Source organism: Halichoerus grypus, chromosome 6, assembly GCF_964656455.1.
Source record: "Halichoerus grypus chromosome 6, mHalGry1.hap1.1, whole genome shotgun sequence".
Classification (NCBI taxonomy): Eukaryota; Metazoa; Chordata; class Mammalia; order Carnivora; family Phocidae; genus Halichoerus; species Halichoerus grypus.
Genome location: NC_135717.1, coordinates 38,304,691 through 38,319,185, shown reverse-complemented (window position 1 = coordinate 38,319,185; position 14,495 = coordinate 38,304,691). Strand labels below are relative to the sequence as shown.

Sequence of the window (14,495 nt, the reverse complement as noted above, 5' to 3'; positions counted from 1 at the left end):
TCAGATTCCAAGGGCTATGCTGGCTGCCGGTATATGGGTTTAAACTGGGGGAGCGGGGGGGCCTGCTTTAGGCAGGAACAGCGGTTAGGGAGCTTGTGGCGGGAAGCCTGTTCAGAAGCAGAAACGGCTGGTTATCTCTTGCTCCCAGCGGGACTTCTGGTTATCTCTTGCTCTACCACCTGAGCTAGCAAATTTCCATCCTCTAGGGCCTGCTGGCCTGGGCCTGCTCTGGGTAATTTTCCTGTTCACCCCCAGTGGGCGATAACAGGGAGCGAGTTTGACCGAGCCCAGGTTATAAGGAGCCTGGCCTGAAGGGCAGGGCATGGCCCGAGGGTGCTGGGCGCGTCAGACACACCTGTAGAGGCCTGGGCATCTCAGCGTGGCTTGCTGCGCTCCGGCTGAGTCGGGAGGGTGGAGAGATCACCCCTGGAGTGGGGACGCGCCGGGTCTAGACTTTACTGGTCGGAAGGTCCGGGGCCGGCAGCACCTTGGACAGAGCCCGAGTGAGGGGTGGGGCTGCGTGGCGGGGAGGGTGAGTACCCAAGGGTGCCTCGACCTGGGGGGTCGCGCGGAAAGCCCGGGCGCGCACGGCAGACTCAAGGCGCCGGGGCCTCTCCAGCAGAGCCACCGGGACCCAGAACGTTGGATCCCTCGTCCACAGCTACCCCATGCAAATAAGGCTGGACCGCATACATTATGCTAATTAAGCGACAGTCTGGGCGGGCGTGGGCGGGGCCTCCCCAGCCAGCCGCGCCCATTGGCCCTCGCAGGGCTGACGTCACGAGCACCGCGCGCGAAACGCTGGCGGGATGGCGGGGGCGAGCAGCTGGGGCGGAGTCTGGCGTCCCCACCAGCGTCCGGCCGCACCCGTCCTACCGGCTGAGAAGAGACGACCGGCCGCCGCCGGCGCCGCCGCCACGAGCTGTCCCTGCGGCGCGCCTGCCCCGGCAGGCCCGGTCGCACTGCGCTCGGGCGCTCCGCGCGTCGCCAGCCTCCGCCCCGGCGTTGGGGGCGCCGGGCCCGCGCGTGCGCAGCGCGGGAGGGGGCGCGGGCCGGGACCCCCGGCCGGCGCGTGCGCGGACGGGGCACTGGGCGGTGGGTGGGCACCGGGATGAGTCTCCGCGCGCTGTGGCAGCATTGAGGAGGCGGCCGCGGGCCGAAGGAAGCGCGGACCGCCCGCGCCGGGCCGGGCCATGGCGTTCCTGGCCGGGCCGCGTCTGCTGGACTGGGCCAGCTCGCCACCGCACCTGCAGTTCAACAAGTTCGTGCTGACGGGCTACCGGCCGGCCAGCAGCGGCTCGGGCTGTCTGCGCAGTCTCTTCTACCTGCACAACGAGCTGGGCAACATCTACACGCACGGTGAGCCGCGCCCCGCATCCCACACCCGCGGCAGCTCTGCCCGAGCCTAGTCGGGGGCCGGAAGGCCGGCGAGCGCCCCAGTGCTCAGGTCCTCGGCTGCCTGGGCCCTGGCACGGCCAGGAGCCGTGGTGACAAAGCTGCCATTGTCCCGGACGGAACTGTCCTTCCGCTCCCCGGGCGGGGCCCCCGGGGCAGGCGAGGGAAGCAGAGTAGGGGACCAAGTCCGCTTAATCCCTCTGAGCCCCGGGGAGGAGTCTGGTGTCCGCCCCCCTTCATAATCCCTGTGTCTGGGGCACCCTCCCCCGCCAGCACTCGTCCAATAATAGATGGGTGTTGACTTTGGCTAGGAGGGGCCCCGGAAAAGAAGCCAGGCCCCAGCCCCTCCCAGTGCGGCTGCCCTGCCACCCCGGTCCGGAGCAGCCCGGCCGCGAGGCTCTGCCTGGTGGCGACTCCTTCCTCCCCCCCCCCACCCCCGCAGGCGCCCGGCCCCTCCTCCGCGGCCCTGCTCTGCTGACACAGCCCTGCCCGTCCTTGGGCTGCCCGGGGCCAGGAGAGGGGACTGGGCAGGCAGGGCCCAACCTTGGTACCTGCCTCACTGGGGGACTATGGCCTAGCCACCCCTTGCCCAGTTTGCAGCCAGCAGCCTCAGTCTGCTGTGCCCGCCTTTGACCCCTGTGAGGGCAATGCCAGCGTGCCCTGGGGAAGGGGTAGGAGTCGCCCTGGTTGGGGCCGACAGGAATGGAGCACAGGAAAAGCTGCTGGGGTGATGGAACAGGCTCCTTCAGCCCCTCTCCCCTGCCTGACTTGGCCCCTTTCTGGAAGACAAAAAGACCCAAAGCTCCTTGTGTCTGGTCACCTAAAGAGGACACAGGGGTTGAGAGAAGTGAGCTAAGTGACCAGGGGATCTGGTATCGTCGCCCACATATCCTATTCAGAATTCAGCATGAGGTCATGCCTCCTTCTGGCTTCTGCTGACACACCAAGTTTGGGGGACTGGGGCCCCCTGCTTTCTGGGGAGGTAATGTGGCTGCAGGGATGAGAGCAGCGTGGGAGTTAAGACTGCTTCCATGGCTTACCTGCTGGGGTCACCTGGGCCACTCACTCGGTTTCTTCAACTGAAAGTGTGGATGACGGTCTCTACTTCCAGAAACTCTTTTGTGAGCTCTGCTGTCCCAGAAGTTACTGAAGGCACAGGGCCTGCCTCTGTCAGCCCGGTCGCTAGTGTGCTCACAGCATTGTCAAGACCTGTCTTGCCTCATGCCCCTTGTATTATCTCTAGACTGTGGACTCCCTGAGGAAATGACTTGTCCTCTGTGCTCAAGCCCTGTGATGGGTAATTATCTCCTCCCCCAGGGCTAGCCTTGCTAGGCTTCCTGGTGCTGCTGCCGATGACCATGCCGTGGGGTCAGCTGGGCAAGGATGGCTGGCTGGGGGGTACGCACTGTGTGGCCTGCCTGGCGCCCCCCGCAGGCTCTGTGCTCTATCACCTCTTCATGTGCCACCAAGGGGGCAGCGCTGTGTATACCCGACTCCTTGCCCTGGATATGTGTGGGGTCTGCCTTGTCAACACCCTCGGTGAGCCAAGGGATGGGGTGGGTGGGTTTGAAGGATGGGAGCTGGGAGGGGGCAACCAGGAAGGAGGCGGCAGGAGTCACTCACGTGAGCCCCGGATATAAAGGGCAGGCAGTTCCCCAGACTGATGTGCCTTTTCCTGCCTCTCTCCTCTGTGTAGGGGCCCTGCCCATCATCCACTGCACCCTGGCCTGTAGGCCCTGGCTGCGTCCGGCTGCCCTGGTGGGCTACACCGTGCTGTCAGGTGTGGCTGGCTGGCGGGCCCTCACAGCTCCCTCCACCAGTGCCCGGCTCCGTGCCTTCGGTTGGCAGGCTGCCGCCCGCCTCCTGGTGTTTGGGGCCCGGGGAGTGGGGCTGGGCTCCGGGGCTCCAGGCTCCCTGCCCTGCTACCTGCGCATGGATGCGCTGGCACTGCTTGGGGGACTGGTGAACGTGGCCCGCCTGCCGGAGCGCTGGGGACCTGGCCGCTTCGACTACTGGGGCAACTCCCACCAGATCATGCACCTGCTCAGCGTGGGCTCCATCCTCCAGCTGCACGCCGGTGTCGTGCCAGACCTGCTCTGGGCCGCCCACCACGCCTGCCCCCCAGACTGAGCCACCTCCTGCCCGCCATGCCGGCCTCTCGACAGTCTTCTAGGACCAACAATACCGTGCTTCACTCCTCCTGCTGGTCTTCGAGGGGCCGAATGCCTGGATGCTTCCAGCAAACAGGACTCCCCAGCTAGGAGACCTCATCTGTTCGTCCATTCGTCCCTGTGGACTCATCTCTTCTACTCACACCTCGGAGCTCTGGCTTCCCCTCCCTGCCACCTTCTTTCAGGGTACTGTCCGTGTAGGCTAGAAGGAAACTTTTCCTTCCTAGGCCTCAGTTGATCCTCTGTGACCTATGAGGGTATGGCCAGAGCAACTCCGGGGTCATGTCTGGCTCTGACAGTTGGAATCCTACCAGCCCAGAGCCATGAGCCCACCCTGCCCAACACATAAGGTACCTCATGGGGGCCTTGCCCAGCCTCCAGCCCATATTCCTGACCTCTGTCTTTCTGCTCTGCATACCAGCCCTCCCTGCAGCCTGAGGCTCACCCACCCCTTCTCCCTTCTGTCCGGAGACTGTGGAGTGAGGGGTTGGGGCAACAGGACTAGTCTCTTATCCCAGGACCACGGGGTAGGAGGGTGGCTGCAGGTACTTTCTCCAGGCAGCTAGCACAGAGACATAAAGAGCCGAGTGGCCCTGGACTCAGGGCCCCACTGGGCTGAGGGCCCCTCCCTGCTTTGAGTGCCATGCTCTGATGGCTCGACCTACACAGTGGGGACGCGCCTGCTCAGGAAATCTCTGCTCCACATGGCGCATGGCTCCTACCTCCAGTCAGCTGGCCTGGGGCCCTGCATCAGGGCTCAGCCTCCGCCCACCCTGGGGCCTCAGACCTGGGGCAACATCAATAAAAGGGGCAGGAAGCGCTGTGTTGCCACACAAGCAAGCTTGGGTGCTCCCAAGATTCAAATACCTTTTATTAGACATGGGTAGGCAGGAGGCATCTCTGGAGTTCCCAGAGGGACCCCAGCTTCCAGGAGGATTGGGGGGTGGCTAAAAGGTTAAAAGCACCAAGGCTGGCCTGTAGATTCAGGTTGGGCCCAGTGAGTCCTCAAACAGGCTGAGGAGGTTCCGAGGTTCAAAGGAGGGGAAGGAACCCCGAGGGGGCTCAGAGTCAATGTCACTTAGGTCCAGGGCATCCCTGGGGTGGGGGGGAAGAGAGACAAATGACACTTAGGATCTGAAAGCCACTACCTCCCACCCCCCTGGACTCTGGGCCTGCTCACCTCAGTGAGTACCTGTTCCGGGGGGCAGGGGAGCCATTGCGGGGGGTGGAGGTATTCCCGACAGCCCTGGCCAGGACGGCCTCCGGAGAGAGTGAGAGCCTGCACAGGGTGGGCCAGACAAGTAAGGTGTCGAGGGGTGGGGAGTGCACTGGGAGGAGGCCACAGCTGGGTGGGGGCAGCAAGATCAACCCTGTCCCTGTGCAGGTGCCAGGCTCCAGCCTGGCATGGGCAGGGGGAGGGCACAATGGGGACTAGCAGAAATGCGGTGCCCTTTGAGAGAAGCACTTTCACAGCTTTGAAAGGCCACCTGACCACACTCAAAGGCTATCTCTGTTCTGTCTCAGAACACATGGGTTAGGAGAGCTGGCTTTGTAGTGAACTTGTGAAAATGAAGCTTTTCTGGTACTTCCTGTCGATAGGACGTGTCCCCGTGGCAAGGGGGTGACATTTCCGTAAGGAAGGGGTTAATGGTGTGATTCCTCCTGAGGCCTGTGTCCCAAGCATATGATTTTTTTTGCAGCAGTTTCTTAATTACAGCCCCTCACCTGACCACCAGGAGTTTCCCAGGGCCCAGCTCCCCAGTGCCTCATCTGTGGGCACTGGCAGCCCCTGCTGTTGGGGGGGGGGTGCTGTGGCCCTCACTGCTCCCTCAGGTGGCAGTGCCCGAAGCCTGAAGTTGCCAGTTCTGCTCTGCTCTGCCCATTGCCTGCACCGAGCTTGGAAGAGACAGCTGCATTCAAAGCAGGCCAGGCTGCACCCCCACTGGCCCTGGTTCCCGTACCAGGGCATTATGGGGGGCAGGTTTGTGGGAGGGGTCCTGCTCACCGCTGATCCCCTTGGGTCTGGGGCCTGGCCGTGCTGACCGCCCCTTTCTCCCGCCCCCAGCACCCTCAGCTCTCACCCACCCTATGCTGTCGTCATCCCAGCTGCTGGAGAGGCTGCTGTCCAGGAGGAAGCTGCAGGGCGGGGAGCCAGGCGGGGTGGCTGGTGGGCTTGGGGGCTGCAGCCAGCTGGCAGGGTGAGCCAGCCCATGCCAGAGCCAGCACAGCAAGGAAAGCAGGGCCTGTGGGGACACGGATGAGGGAGGCAGGTCAGACCCTGGGGCTGGGGAGCAGGGCGGGACGTCCTGCCACCATCGCCCGACTTACCTGCCACAGGGCCCACCCTCGACTGAGGGCGTCAGCAGCCATATACCACAGAACGCTCCAGGGCCGAGGCTGCCTGAGCATGGGCAGGGCCAGCAGGGCCGAGGCTGTGGCCCGCAGCTTGGGATCAGGTTCTAGCATCATGGTGAGGACAGAACGCAGCTCAGAAGACAGGCCTGTCCACAGGGCAGGGCCATGTCAGGGGTGACTGGGCTGTGAGCCCAGTTGTCCCCCACCACCAGCCATTTCCTCCCACACGAGCCTGCCCTCCCTGGGGCAGCATGGTCCTCTCCATCCTTGCCCTCCACTTACCAGCCGTGAATTCAGGGGGCAGATAGCCTTGGCGAAGCTGCTGCCAGCCCTCCCCACCATGGGGTAGCTCCATGTTGCACGCCACTTCCAGGATGGTGAGACCCAGACTGGGAAGGACAGGGGCAGTGACAGAAGAGGGGCAAGGTTGGCCTTGGGACACAGACCCTAGAGCTCCAGGCTGCCCAAGAAGAGGGTGAGAAAGGGCTGTGGTCTTCTGCCATGAGCCAGGGATGGGGGCCCCAACAGGGCCAGTGATGGGACCGTGTCATCAGCATGTAGCACCTGGTGAGTCCTCCTGGCACCCCTCACCGGACAGGCACTATGGTCACTAATGTCACTACCGTCGTTCTATTGCCAAGGCTGGATATGGCTGTTCGAGGCCGAACAGGGGTTACTAGCACGGACGGTGGAACCCAGTGCCTGGTCCGGTCCCAGCCTCACCACTTGCTAACTGGACTTCGGGCAAGACCTTCAACCCCACTGTGTCCGCTGCCTGTAAATGGAGTCATCGTCCCCCCTGTGGGGGTGTGGTGAGGACATGGGTGGATGCACGTAAAGTGGCTCCAAAGGGTTCACTGCTTAGACAGCCTGACTCTGCAGAACCCCCTCAACTACAGGGCAGGCCTCCCCCTTTGGAGCAGCATGTCCGGCCCAAGGCCAAGTCTTCCTGACTTTGGGCTAGGGTGGCGTTTCCCTCCCTCTGCTAACTGCACCCCGCCCTGCGCCACCGAAGAGCCTCCCCCATCCCAGCCCTCACCTGAACACGTCCGCTGCTGTCCCATAGGAGCCCTGCAACAGCTCAGGAGCCATGTACCGGGGGTCTCCCTCCTGGGCCTCACCAGCTCCAGACGTACCCAGCTCCACCAGCAGCCCAAAGTCACCCAGCTTGCATCGGCCCCGGGGCCCCAGGAAGATGTTGGCAGGCTTGACGTCAAGGTGGACCAGGCCTTGGCCGTGGAGGTGAGCCAGGGCAAGCAGGGTATCCCGCAGGTAGCCCCAGACCTGGGCCTCGGGCAGGCCGGCGCCCCAGGCCTCACAGTGCTGCTGCAGGCTGGGCCCACACAGCTCCGTCTGCAGGTACAGGAGGCCGCCCTCCTCCCAGGCTTGCTCCAGCCGCACGCAGCACGGGTGCTGCCCCACCTTCTCGTGGCCGCCCACCTCGGCCAGCTTGTGGGCCCGGTCCTTGGGGCCCCGGAACGGTGACATAGAACGCTTTATTGCATAGAGCCGGCCATCTTCCTTAGAGCGTACCTGGAAGGGAGGCGGCACAACCACTCAGGAGGGCCATCCGGCAGATTCCACTACAACTGGACATGTGTGGGACTTGTAGCATGGCGTCTACCTTAGAGAGACCCACACACGTGCAATAGCAAAACTGGGTAAGCCACTCGAGCTCTAAGTCTTGACCCAGAAGGGTCTCCATGGCACGTTGTTCTATGCAGAAAGCTGGGTACAGAACCATGTGGACAGAATGACCCGCTGTGTAGAATAGACAGCGAGTTTGTCTCTATATGGTCAACTTTGGAGATGTATAGAGAAAGGTCTGGAAGGAAGGACACCCACCTGAGAAGCAGAGTAGATTCCTCTGGGAAGAACTGGTCTAGGGGCCGGTGTTGTTTGTACTTTTTAAGAACAAAATTGTCTCCATGTAGTACTTGTGTAAGGAGAATTACCATTTTAAAGGACATATAAGTGATTGGAAATATATTTTAAGAAAAAAAAAGTGGCATGGAGGGTGTAGCCTGAATGCCGGCTGGCCTGAGGTGATGGGGGAGGGGGCTGGCTCCAGGGCAGGAGGAAAGGCAGCCAGGAGCCACTGTAAAGCGTGCCAGGCTCTGGACAAGGGGAACGTGTGTGTTGAGGGGCCTGAGTGGGGGGAAGGAGAGAAAGCAGTCAAATCAGGCACTGAGGAAGGGAGCCTGTCAAGCCAGTGGAAGCAGGCTGCCCAGGACACTGTCCCATCCAGGCACGGGAGGGAGGCGGGATTGGGGAGATCCCCCAGCAGGGCCAGGGAGTTGTCACCCCACTCACCTTGAATACCTCTCCATAAGAGCCGTGGCCCAGGCGGCCAAGCCTCTGGAAACTCTGTTGGAAAAAGGACTCTGGCCGGCTGGGGTCATATGAGGGGCTCTGCAGGGTCTCAGAGGCTCTGCCTCGGAATGACACCCTCCGGGGCTGGGGCTGGTGCCAGCCCGGGGTCCGAGGAGGGAAGAGGCGGCTGATGGGGATGCTGCCCTTGGCAGGGGGCCGGGGTGGGAGGCTGCGACTGAGCCCCCCAGGCCTCTTGAGGGAGAAGCCAGGTTCTGCATGGCGGAAGTAGGCTGGGACTGGGACAGGGGTACCACTGAGGGGTGGAGGGGTGCCCTCCGTGGGCACGGGCATGGCCAGCACAGGAGGCCCTGGGGTGCACAGTACAGAGTAGTATGTCCACTCAAACAGTGCCTGGTCCTGTGGCCCCAAAGAGGCTTCGGAAGAGAACCACGTCCACTCCGCACACACGTTCTGCTTTAAACATGGAGACCACAGGGACACCGAGCACCTGCTGGGAGAAGGCAGAGGACAAATACATATACGCCTGCACACAGTCATCTGTACCTTGGAGGTCATAGAAGCATAAAGTGAAAACCCCAAGGCCATGTCCTCCAGACTCCCACAGTCCAGCAGAGGTTAAGCTGAGGCGGGTTCTGGAGCCGGACCGCCTGCATGTATATCCCTGGCACATCACGACCAGCTGTTTGGCCTTAAAATATACACCTTCTTCCAAAAATGTAAGGTGGAAATATTAACACAGGCCTACCATCTCTTATCTCCAATTCAAAAGTAAAAACAAAGGTCTGAAGTCAAGTTTCTTTCCTGACTTCTTTCTCCTAGCCACGGGGCTGAAACTCATTTCGTGGGACTGCACTTCTAGCTCCGTGTTGCAGAGACCAAGTTCCAGGCAGGCGCAGCAGAGAAGCCCGGGGCTCCCTCTTCCATCAGCCTCTGCTCACGGAGCAAAAGCTCGACCTCAGAGTCCAGAGGGCTGGCAACACGGAGCCCTGGTAGCTCAAGCCAAGCTCCTTTGCAGGAAGGAGGCTCCCCCATGGGAAAGGCGAGCAGAGAAGGCCAGAGGCTACTGTCCCCACCCTAAGGAGGCACTGTCACCCAGTGAGACGGGCACCACTGTCCCTGCCCTCAGCTCCAGAGCTGCGGCCCAGGGATTCTGCCTACGGAGAAGCAGGCAATGAAACAGGAAGTTCTGAAGCTCTCCCTGCAAAAAAATAGTGACTTTATTTGAAACAATGTGTGGGAAGTTCAAGCTCAAAGGCGCTCTCAGAGTCAGTGGAGGCTTTGGTGGTAAGCAACTAGGAGGAAGCTGGTACCTCCGTTAGTGCAACCAAGTACCCGTCGGGCCAGCTAGTTTACCACAGAGAACTGGGGAAGGAGAGAGCTAACAAGAGCCTGGCTGGGGTCAGAACAAACCCCAGACACTAAATTCAAAAGCTACCTTGTTAAAGGAGTCCCAAATTAATTAGATCAGTCTATGGAGCAATGGATGCCCTAGGCATTGTCAAAAACAATAGAACAATCAACCCACAATTGGTGGGGTAACAGCTAAGTATGGGGAAGGACAGAGAGAGCCCCTGTGAAACCACTGGTATTCTAAGGTGACCCGCACATGCCCGAGGCTGGGCCCTCTGAGAAGGAGCACCAGAGGCTTCACACTGCAGGGGAAAGAGACATCACTACAATGGCCCAGCCAGTCACTAAGCAAATAAAGAAGCAAACAACAGTCACAATCCCCAGAGGGGGGGTGAGAAACCAGTATCCACAGTTGCTATAGCACTGTCTAAAATGTCCAGTTTTCCACAACAACAAAAAATTACAAGATGTGCTGGGGTGCCTGGGTGGCTCAGTTGGTTAAGCAACTGCCTTCGGCTCAGGTCATGATCCTGGAGTCCCTGGATCGAGTCCCGCATCGGGCTCCCTGCTCGGCAGGGAGCCTGCTTCTCCCTCTGACCCTCCCCCCTCTCATGTGCTCTCTCTCTCTCATTCTGTCTCAAATAAATAAATAAAATCTTTAAAATATATATATATATTTAAAAATTACAAGATGTGCAAAGACATAGGAAAGTGTGACCCATACACAGGAACAAAGCAGACGACAGAAACTACTGGTAAGAGGGACCAGATGTCAGATTTCACAGATAAAGATGTCAAAGTAGCCACTATACATATGTTCAAGGAACTAAAGGGAACCATGCTTAAAGAAAAGAACTATGATGACAACATTTCACCAAATAAAGAATACTGATAATGAGATAAAAATTATAAAAAGAACCAAGTGGAAATTATGGAAATGAAAGATGTAATACTGAAATGAAAATCTTCACTGGAGGGGTTCAACAGTAGATGTGAACTGGCAGGATGATGAGCAAACTTGAGGACAGATGGACAGATTATGCAGTCTGAAGAACAGAAGGAACAAATAACGAAGAAGCAGGAACAGAGCCTCGGAGAAATGGAGGACAGCACTCAGTACACCGGCCTATGCAGAATGGCACATGGGAAGGAAAGAAGAGAAGCAGAAGGGAAAATACACTAAGAAATAATAGAGGAAAACTTCCTAAATGTGATTCCCAGAAAAACCTCCCCACCGCAAGAAAACCGCATTAACCCTAGGCAATGAGCTCAATGAACTTCAGGTACGGTAAGTGAAGAGATCCACACACAGAAACATCATATTAAAAATGCTGAAAACCAAAAACAAGGACACAATCTTGAGAGTGGCAAGAGAGAAAAGGACTCACCACTTACAACCCCTCCACAGGAGATTAACTGCTGACTTCTCACCAGAAACAGCAAAGGGCAGAAAGCAGTGGGGTTGCATATGCAAAGTGTGTGTGTGGGGGGGGCAATTTGTCAACCAAGAATTCTATATCCAACAAAACTCTCTTTCAAAAATAAAGGCAAAATAGGGATGCCTGCGTGGCGTAGTCAGTTAAGCGTCTGCCTTCAGCTCAGGTCATGATCCCAGGATCCTGGGATCGAGTCCCACATCAGGCTCCTTGCTCAGCAGGGAGTCTACTTCTTCCTCTGCCTGCTGCTCCCCCTGCTTATGCTCTCTCTCTGACAAATAAATAAACAAATAAAAAAAAAAAAGAAAAGAGAGGGGGGGGGTTAAAGATTTTATTTATTTATTTATTTATTTATTTATTTATTTATTTATTGGAGAGCGAGCAAGAGAGAAACAGCGAGAGGGGAGAGGGTCAGAGGGAGAAGCAGGCTCCCCGCTGAGCCAGGAGCCCGATGTGGGACTCGATCCCAGGACTCCGGGATCATGACCTGAGCCGAAGGCAGTCACTTAACCAACTGAGCCACCCAGGCACCCGAGGGTTAATTTAAAAGTAAAATAAAATAAAGGCAAAATAGAGACATTCCTGGATAAAAACAAAGAATTCACTGCTAACAGACCTGCTTTATAAGAAAAAGTAAAGGTAGTTCTCCAGGGTAAAAGCACATGAAGAATTACTGGTAAGAGTAATTACGTGATGCAAAAGACAATGTAGGGGCACCTGGGTGGCTCAGATGGTTAAGCATCTGCCTTTGGCTCAGGTCATGATCTCCAGGTCCTGGGATTGAACCCCATGTCGGGCTCCCAGCTCATCGGGGAGTCTGCTTCTCCCTCTCCCTCTGCCCCTGCTTGTGCTCTGTCTCTCTCTCAAATGAATAAATAAAATCTTAAAACAAAACAAAAAACCCCACAAAAGACAATGTAAGTGTGTATTTCTTCTCTTAGCTGATTTAAAAAGCAATTGTACAAAACAGTATGTATGTAATTGTATGTTGGGCATATAACATATAGAAATGTAACATACATACTGTTAGTCCAAAAGAGGTGGGTGGGAACAGAACTATACTGGACTCGAAGATGACACCAGATGGAAACTTGAATCCACAGGAACAAATGAAGAGAGTCAGAAGTGATAAATAAGAAGGTCAATATTATACATATATACTTGCTTTCCATTCTTCCGTCAGCTTCTCAAAGAAATTAAAGAGGACTTAAATAAATGGAAAGACATCCAAAGACAATATAGATCAAATGGCAATACTCTCCAAATTGATCTACAGTTTCAGTAAAATCAGAATCAGAATCCCAGCTGGCTTCTTTGCAGAAATTGAGAAACTGATCCTAAAATTCATATGGAATTTCACAGGACCCAGAATAGTCAAAACAAAGTTGGAAGTCTTGCACTTCCCGATTTCAAAGCTACAGGAATCAGAACAGTGGTATTCATAGAAGGACAGACATATAGATCAATGGAATGCAACTGATGGTTTAGAAATAAACCCTCACATTCATAGTCAATTGATTTTGACAAGGTTGCCAAAACAATTCAGTGGGAAAGAAGTCTTTTCTATAAATGGTGCTGAACAACTGGATTTCTACCTGCAAAAATCAGTGAGCAGAAAACTCTGACTTAACTTATTTTTCCCTCTAAGTGTGAATATTCATGTATTTCTTGACAGAAATATTAATGTGTTTGATTATGGGATGATGTCCTAGGCCGACAGGTGGTGTTACATATAAATGATATGTGTGCCCTATTAAGCTTTCTAAAATCAGAGACGCGTTGAATTCAGAAACACACCTAACCACGGGGGTGGGGGGGGGCGGGAGGGCTTGTGGATCGGTAATACTGACCTTAGGGAAGGCTCAACCCAGTATCTGGCATACAAATCCCCCAATAAAAGCTGTTACATAACAAGTAATATATAATAGTGTTCTGAGAAGTAATTGAAAGAACACACAAAGTGCAGAGGTCCCAACAGTGTGTTGGGAGAGAAAGGGCTGTTATGTTGCTATAATGTTATAATAGAAACAAAAACAAGAAAACAAAAGAGGAGGAGTCCAATTCTGAGAGGAAGCCACAGTGTATCAAAAGATGTCATACCCAACAGGGAGTGAATCGGTAACAGAATGATGAGTGAGCAGTCGTCTGAAGTGTGCCCTCCAGTCGCTTGGGACAGTGAGGGGACCGGGGAGGCACCCCCATGGGGGCCTGCCTGAAAGTCACCCTACATCCTGTGGGGACGCTTCCTCTGCCGGTATTCACCTCAGGATTCCCATCTCAGAGTTTCTTAAAGCGCAGAACCAGGGTTTCAGAACCCCTTCCAGCGCTGGTTAGAGGCCCAGTCCTAGCATATTTGGGACACTAGGCACCTGCAACTTAAACCAGTTCTCAGACCACCCCAATTATCCCTTGCATTCTAGCACCACTGGCCTGGCCAAACAGCTTTGGGGAGGGGATGGGGAGGGAGAAGGAACAGGGGCTCCCGGTGAATCCAGGGTGGCCCGGAGAAGGCCAGGCCTGCGTGACCTCTGGAGCTTTCAGGGGCCTCACCCTCTCACTGGGCCGGACACATTGCTGACCACGGTCTACCGCGCTAGACTGTGAGCTCCTCCCGGGCAGGGCCACAGCTGGTTCACCTCCGTGGACGTGGGGAAACCCTGGCGAACATTCGAAGAGACCAGCTGTCACGGGGGAGGGGCTTTTCCTGGGGAGGGGCCGGTAAAGGGGGGGCAGTCGCTGGAGAAAGGTGCTCCCAGAAAGGGGACTGGGAGGCCGGGGAAGGCCAGGAGGGCCGGGGCCCGCCCCGGGAGCAGCGGCAGGGGCAGAGGGCGGGGCCGCCGCGGGCAGGGCGCGACCCCGCGGGGCCGGGAGGGGTTGAGGCTGACCCCGGGAGGGGCTGTCAGGGGGCAGAAGGCTGCCGGGAGGGAAGTCCCCGCCCAGCACCCTCAGGACCCGGCCTGGGCTCACCTGGACGGATGGGCGGGGCGCAGCTCAGCAAGGTCCCAGATTCCGGGTCGGCAGAGGCCGCGGAAGCCCCCGGGGCGGTCAGGCGGGCCGGGGTCTGCGGTCGACGGCTCTCTACCGGAGGACTCTCGGAGGGGGAACGGCCCGTGAACGCGCGCAGAGCCGGCTCGCGCCAAAAATTCCAAACCGGCCTCGAGGCCCCGCCCAGGAACGCCTCTTACTCCGCCCCCTCTCCGATGCAGCCCATCAGAGGCGCCCAGGCCGCTGGGGCTCCGCCCCTCACGTCCCTGCGTGCGCGTCACCGTGCCTGCTCCGCCGGCTCCTCAGGCCGTGTCCTCTCATTGCGCAGGCGCGACGTCTCCTCCGCGCCAGCCAGGGCGGAGGCTGGTACGCGGTGAAGTGTCCCGGCTGAGGGGTGGTGCCGAGTCAGAGCTGGCCGGTGGCCCTCTCCCACTCGGTTCCCGGGATGCGGGCAGACCTCCAGACCCCA

The 14,495-nt window shown here is 57.7% G+C and overlaps 2 protein-coding genes across 6 annotated transcripts; one reads left to right on the top strand and one right to left on the bottom strand.

The window, feature by feature from the left end:
* The first annotated feature begins 847 nt into the window (after window positions 1–847).
* PAQR4 (progestin and adipoQ receptor family member 4) lies at window positions 848–4,402 on the top strand. 3 transcript variants are annotated; one of them, XM_036089898.2, is made up of 3 exons: window positions 854–1,359; window positions 2,713–2,934; window positions 3,092–4,402. In XM_036089898.2, exons 1-3 carry the CDS (start codon window positions 1,194–1,196, stop codon window positions 3,523–3,525), a joined length of 822 nt encoding a protein of 273 aa, XP_035945791.1. In that variant the 5' UTR covers window positions 854–1,193; the 3' UTR covers window positions 3,526–4,402. The 3 variants fall into 3 exon arrangements, with proteins under 3 accessions (XP_035945819.1, XP_035945791.1, XP_035945809.1); XM_036089916.2 differs by having other exon boundaries at window positions 1,281–1,359; window positions 2,639–2,934; XM_036089926.2 differs by lacking the exon at window positions 2,713–2,934 and having other exon boundaries at window positions 848–1,359.
* A 19-nt stretch (window positions 4,403–4,421) lies between these two features.
* PKMYT1 (protein kinase, membrane associated tyrosine/threonine 1) lies at window positions 4,422–14,184 on the bottom strand. 3 transcript variants are annotated; one of them, XM_036089719.2, is made up of 9 exons: window positions 14,009–14,184; window positions 13,592–13,698; window positions 8,235–8,745; window positions 6,961–7,454; window positions 6,204–6,310; window positions 5,895–6,067; window positions 5,652–5,809; window positions 4,747–4,845; window positions 4,422–4,661 (listed from the first exon to the last, which is right to left on the bottom strand). In XM_036089719.2, the coding sequence occupies exons 3-9, from the start codon at window positions 8,583–8,585 to the stop codon at window positions 4,550–4,552; spliced, it is 1,494 nt and encodes a 497-aa protein (XP_035945612.2). In that variant the 5' UTR covers window positions 8,586–8,745; window positions 13,592–13,698; window positions 14,009–14,184; the 3' UTR covers window positions 4,422–4,549. The 3 variants fall into 3 exon arrangements, with proteins under 3 accessions (XP_035945612.2, XP_077931071.1, XP_035945593.2); XM_078074945.1 differs by lacking the exons at window positions 13,592–13,698; window positions 14,009–14,184 and having other exon boundaries at window positions 4,759–4,845; window positions 8,235–8,873; XM_036089700.2 differs by lacking the exons at window positions 13,592–13,698; window positions 14,009–14,184 and having other exon boundaries at window positions 8,235–8,872.
* Window positions 14,185–14,495: the final 311 nt, after the last annotated feature.

Bases quoted from the DNA above. Each gene is read 5' to 3' on its own strand.
- PKMYT1 (XM_036089700.2), bottom strand. From the start codon at position 8,840: ATGGCCTTGGGGTTTTCACTTTATGCTTCTATGACCTCCAAGGTACAG. The intron at 7,455-8,234 runs GTGAGTGGGGTG...CCTCCCTTCCAG, and splicing joins CTTATGGAGAGGTATTCAAG to GTACGCTCTAAGGAAGATGG. The intron at 5,810-5,894 runs GTAAGTCGGGCG...GTGTCCCCACAG, and splicing joins GAGGGTGGGCCCTGTGGCAG to GCCCTGCTTTCCTTGCTGTG.
- PAQR4 (XM_036089898.2), top strand. From the start codon at position 1,194: ATGGCGTTCCTGGCCGGGCCGCGTCTGCTGGACTGGGCCAGCTCGCCA. The intron at 1,360-2,712 runs GTGAGCCGCGCC...CTCCTCCCCCAG, and splicing joins GGGCAACATCTACACGCACG to GGCTAGCCTTGCTAGGCTTC. The intron at 2,935-3,091 runs GTGAGCCAAGGG...TCCTCTGTGTAG, and splicing joins CTGCCTTGTCAACACCCTCG to GGGCCCTGCCCATCATCCAC.